Raw genomic sequence first — 5,000 nt, forward strand, 5'->3', positions numbered from 1 at the left:
CTCCACCTCCTCCTCCTCCTCCACTTCCTCTTTCACCTCTACTTTCACCTCAACCTCCTCCTCCACCATATCCACCTCCACCTCTACTTCCTCCTCCACCTCCACCTTAACCCCTCCTCCTCCTCCTCCTTCCTCCTTCACCTCTACTTTCACCTCCACCCTCCACTCCCCCACCTCCTCCTCCACCTCCTCCTCCACCTCAACCCCCACCTCCTCTTTCTCGTCCTCCTCGACCTCTCTCTCCTTCAACAACGTGTTTCGCCGATATATACTTATCGGATTTTTTTACGATTTCCGTCCTAGCCCTTTCGACTTCCCGCCTCCTCGCGCCGTTCCCGAAGCGCTCCTCCCGCCCAGGCTCTGCCACCTCCCGCGCCTTCCACAAACTCCTGCCTTCCCCTCCTCCTCACCTCCCTTACCCCTACCGCTCCCCCCCCAATACCCCCTCCTAGCCTTGCCCTTACCCCTCCTTCCTCCCTGCCGGTACCTCCTCCCCTTACCCTTCCTATCCGTGCCCCTTCCCCACCTCCCACCCTCTCCACCTCTGCCCTCCCCTCCCCCCCTCCCTTCTCCCTCCCTTACCCTTGCTCCCAACCCTCCACCCTCCTGCTCCCCCTCCGAAGCCCCCCTCCCCCCTCCCCCCATCTGGCCGCGCCAAGGTCGGTCATGCCCGCCAGCCACCCACCTGCGTCTCATTCACAGCGCCCCACGCTACACGCCCGCTCCCGCCCCCCTCCTCCTCCTCCTCCTCCTTTTCCTCCTCATCCTTCTCCTTGTCCTCTTCCTTGTCCTCTTCCTTCTCCTCCTCCTCGTTCTCCTCCTCCACCTCCTTCTCCTTCTCCTTCTCCTCCTTCCTTTCATACTCCTCCTCCTTCCCTACACTTCCCCTCCTCCCCTACACACTCCTCTTTCTCCTCCTTCTTCTTCTTCATCTTTTTCCTCTTCTTCTCCCCCTCCTCCTTCTCCTACTCCTCCCTCCTCCTCCTCCTCCTCCTTCTTTTATTTCTTCTCCTTCTCCTTCTCCTTCTCCTTCTCCCCCTCTTCCTCCTCCTCCTCCTCCTCCCCCTCCTCCTCCTCCTCCTCGTCCTCCTCTCTCCCTCCTCCTCCTTCTCCTCCTTCTCCTCCTCCTCCTCCTCCTCCTCCTCCTCCTCCTCCCCATACCTCCCCCTCCTCCCTCCATCTCCTTAACCAATCATAACTCAGCGCCAGTCTGACCCTTGGATCTGATTGGTTGCGCTCGTCTGTGTTATGGCTAATCGGCCTAATACGAGTGTCTGACATGACAAGGTTTTCGGGCGTCGTGTCCGCTCCCTATCAATGGACCTGACAGCCAATCAGAACAAGAGAATGAAATTCCGCGCTCTTCTGATTGGCTAAGCACAGGAGGAGTAGCGCGACACCCAGACTTTGTTTACAATCGCCAGACAGACGTTGTATGACAATGATAAATTCTCGTTTTGAGGGGAAAAAACGAAGCACAGACACAGATAAAGAGTTATTTTTTTCTTCAGAGTAAAAGAGGAAGGAAAGGAAACAAACAGCTTTGCTTATAAATCCTAAATGTTGTATCCAAGACCCTACATCATCAAGCGTCGCATTTTGAATAAATATTAGATGGAGACACACACACCACTCATTAAAGTTGTAGCAGACATATTGTAACCACTCAGAGCAGGATGGATGAGGAGGAGGAAGGTAAGGGGAGAGGAGGGGGGTATGGGGAAGGGGACGAAGGGGATGGGTAGGGGAATGAAGGAGGACGATGAGGGGAAAGAGAGAGGGTGAGGGAGAGGAGGAGAGAGAAGGAAAGGAGAGGAGGGGGAGTGGAGGAGGAAGAAGGTAAGGGAGAGAGGAGGGGAAGTGGAGGAGGGAGAACGTACGGGGGAGATAAGGAGGGAGGAGAAGAGGGGAAGAAAGGAGGAGAAGGGAGAAGAGAATGGGGAGATATAGAGGCTGATGGAGGAGAGGGTAGGCGGAGAAGAGAGGGGAAGAGGAGGTGGATGGTTATAGAGGGGGAGGAGGGAGGTGGATATGAAGGGAAGGGGGGGGAGGCGGTGGGAATATGTTAGGCTGCCACGCTGAGGGGTACTAGCACAGGTAGTGGGTAAGTGTGACATATACCAGTACTTTGGTTGCCTTTGCATTTTTTTGTGTATGTGTGTGTGTATATGTGTATGCGTGTATGCGTGTATGCGTGTGTGGGGGTGTGCGTGTTCGTATGCGTGTGCATGTGTGTGTCTGTTTAGGGGGGTGTATCACTGGTAATGAAAGCGTATGTATTCAGTGTGTTTACAAGTGAAAGTGTAATGCCATGGGTGCAAAGGTCTGCACATACATTACACTTCTAGATATTCAAATTTGTGGTGATTTTATTTCATTCAGATGTATAATGTTGGTGATAAATGTCCGGCATTTCTTAATGAAAACCAAGTAATAGATATTTGCCCATAAACATACATATATCTACTTGACTATCTATCAAAAATATAATCAAAAATAATGACAGCAGTAACGAAAATAGCAACAATAGCAAGAACTGCTACAATAACAGTAACTGATGATTATCGTAACACTTACAACAAGAACACTTACATTAGCAATAACAAGAACACACAACAACAAAAAGAACTAAACCCAAAGTAACAACAACGAAAAAAACGACAACAGAAAATAACAAAAAAAACATGAAATAACATCAATTACAACACATCAACAACAACAAAAATAAAACAAAAATAAAACAGGCAACAACAAAGAAAAATAAAGAAAAAATAATAACACAAATCACAACAAAAAGGGGAAGACGAAATAAGAACAATTACAAAGCAACAACATAAAAACATCATTAGTACCTCTAAACATCGACAATAAATCAACAATAGCATCAACAACCTCTCCCACTAAAACAAAATCTTAACAACAACAACACTTCTCAAACAAAGTATTCATAAACATAACCTCCTTCTCCAACAACATCAGCAACAACACCCCACCCCCACCCCTCAAAAAAGTAAATAAATAAATAAAAAAATAATAATAAACAAATAAATAAACAAAAATAAAACCTAATCTCCACCAACAACCAAAATAACAACAACAACAAAGACAAAATTACAACAAGGAAACGAAATGAGCTCATTTCTCCGTTCACTTACCGAGGCTGTCATCGGGAAGGAAGTGAGGGTTGTCATACGCCGCGTGCGATCCGGTCTCCAAGTCTCCATTCTTCCGACCTGCGAGAGAAAGAGAGAAGGAGAAGGTGAATAAACGGGGAAATGGGGAGGGACGATGTAAGTGGGTGATAAAGGGTGGAGGAAAAAAAAGGGATTGGGTGGGGGGATAGTGGAGGGAGTGGGTAGGGGAGTGAGGGGAGGGAGGGAAGGGAATAGGTGGAGGGAGTGGAAGGATGGTGTAAGTGGATGATAAAGGGTGGAGGGAGAAAAAGGGATTGGGTGGGGAGATAGTGGAAGGAGTGGGTTGGAGGGAGTGGAGTCATGTGGGTGGAGGACATGGATGTGGAGTGAGTGGGTGGGGGAGTGTAGGGAGGGAAGGGAGTAGGTGGAGGGGGTGGAGGGAGTGGAAGGATGATGTAAGTGGGTGATAGGGAGAGGAGGGAGGAAAGGCACTGGATGGGGAAAGTGGAGGGAGTGGGTGGCTGGAGTGACGTGAGGGGTTGGAGGGAGTGGAGGGAAGTGGGTGGAGGAAGTAGAGGTGGAGTGAGTTTGTGGAGGGAGTAAGGAGAGGAAATGGAGTAGGTGGAGGGAGAGGAGGGAGTGAAGTGAGCAAAGTGGATGGAAGGATTGAAGTCAATGAATAAATGGATCTGAGACGCTGAATAAAGGAAATTAAATCACCGAACGAAAAAATAATAATAATAATAAGTAATTCAGTGGAAGAATCAAGTCAGTGGCCAAAATTAGTGAGAAAAAAAAATCACTGAATAAATCATATCTGAGAATCATTAAAGAGAATATATTAACAATGTGAATGACATTTGTAATCTATGTAAGTGGATGAGATGAGGGAGTGAAGGCCATGAAGCAAATCACTGAGGTCAGTGAACGAAGTGAAAGAAGTCAGTGAAACATTCCGAACCTGCGATATAAAGTTAATTAACCAGTTCATCAATTAATCAAGGCGATATTGACGGTTGACTGTTTGTACAAGTGAATGCATGCAGATAATTTGACTAGCTATAGATAAATAGACAGATAGATAAACAGAAAGATACAGGGATAGATATATTAATACACAGATAGAGATAGATAGTTAGACAGAAAGAAAGATAGATAGACAGAAAGAGAGATAGATAGATAGACAGAAAGAGAGATAGATAGATAGATAGACAGAAAGAGAGATAGATAGATAGACAGAAAGAGAGGTAGATAGATAGACAGAAAGAGAGATAGATAGATAGACAGACAGATACAGAGGTAGATAGATAGACAGGCAGATAGTTAGGTAAGTTAGGTAAGATAATGATCACCTCTTTCATCATAAGCATTATGATTATCGTTTATACCATCAGAATCCGTCAACCGTATGCTACTTACATAAGGTCTCACATAAATGTCTCATCTCTTTTTTCCTGTCTTCCTTCTCTGCCCTTCCTCTCTCTCTCTCTCTCTCTCTCTCTCTCTCTCTCTCTCTCTCTCTGTCTCTCTTTCTCTCTTTCTCTCTTTCTCTCTTTCTCTCTTTCTCTCTCTCTCTCTTTCTCTCTTTCTCTCTCTCTATTTCTCTCTTTCTCTCTTTCTCTCTCTCTCTCTCTCTCTCTCTCTCTCTCTCTCTCTGTCTCTCTCTCTCTCTCTCTCTCTCTCTCTCTCTCTTTCTCTCTTTCTCTCTCCTCTCCCTCCTTCCCTCCCTCCTTCCCTCCCTCCCTCCTTCCCTCCCTCCCTCCCTCTTCCTCTTCTCTCTCCATACCCCTCCCTCCTTCCTTCCCTCCTTTCCGCCTTCACTCCGCCTTCACTCCCCCTCCCTCTCTCTCTCTCTCTCTCTCGCCC

General features: G+C 47.3%; 1 protein-coding gene across 1 annotated transcript in view; it reads right to left on the reverse strand.

The window, feature by feature from the left end:
• LOC113808138 (neuroblast differentiation-associated protein AHNAK) overlaps positions 1–5,000 on the reverse strand; it is a gene marked incomplete in the record, with an annotated part of 126,619 nt that overhangs the window by 39,221 nt on the left and 82,398 nt on the right. Inside the window, 1 exon segment of the mRNA XM_070123635.1 lies at positions 3,156–3,233. Coding sequence (XP_069979736.1) covers positions 3,156–3,233 — 78 coding nt within the window.

The sequence above is a fragment of the Penaeus vannamei genome, chromosome 7 (assembly GCF_042767895.1).
Source record: "Penaeus vannamei isolate JL-2024 chromosome 7, ASM4276789v1, whole genome shotgun sequence".
NCBI classification, from domain to species: Eukaryota; Metazoa; Arthropoda; class Malacostraca; order Decapoda; family Penaeidae; genus Penaeus; species Penaeus vannamei.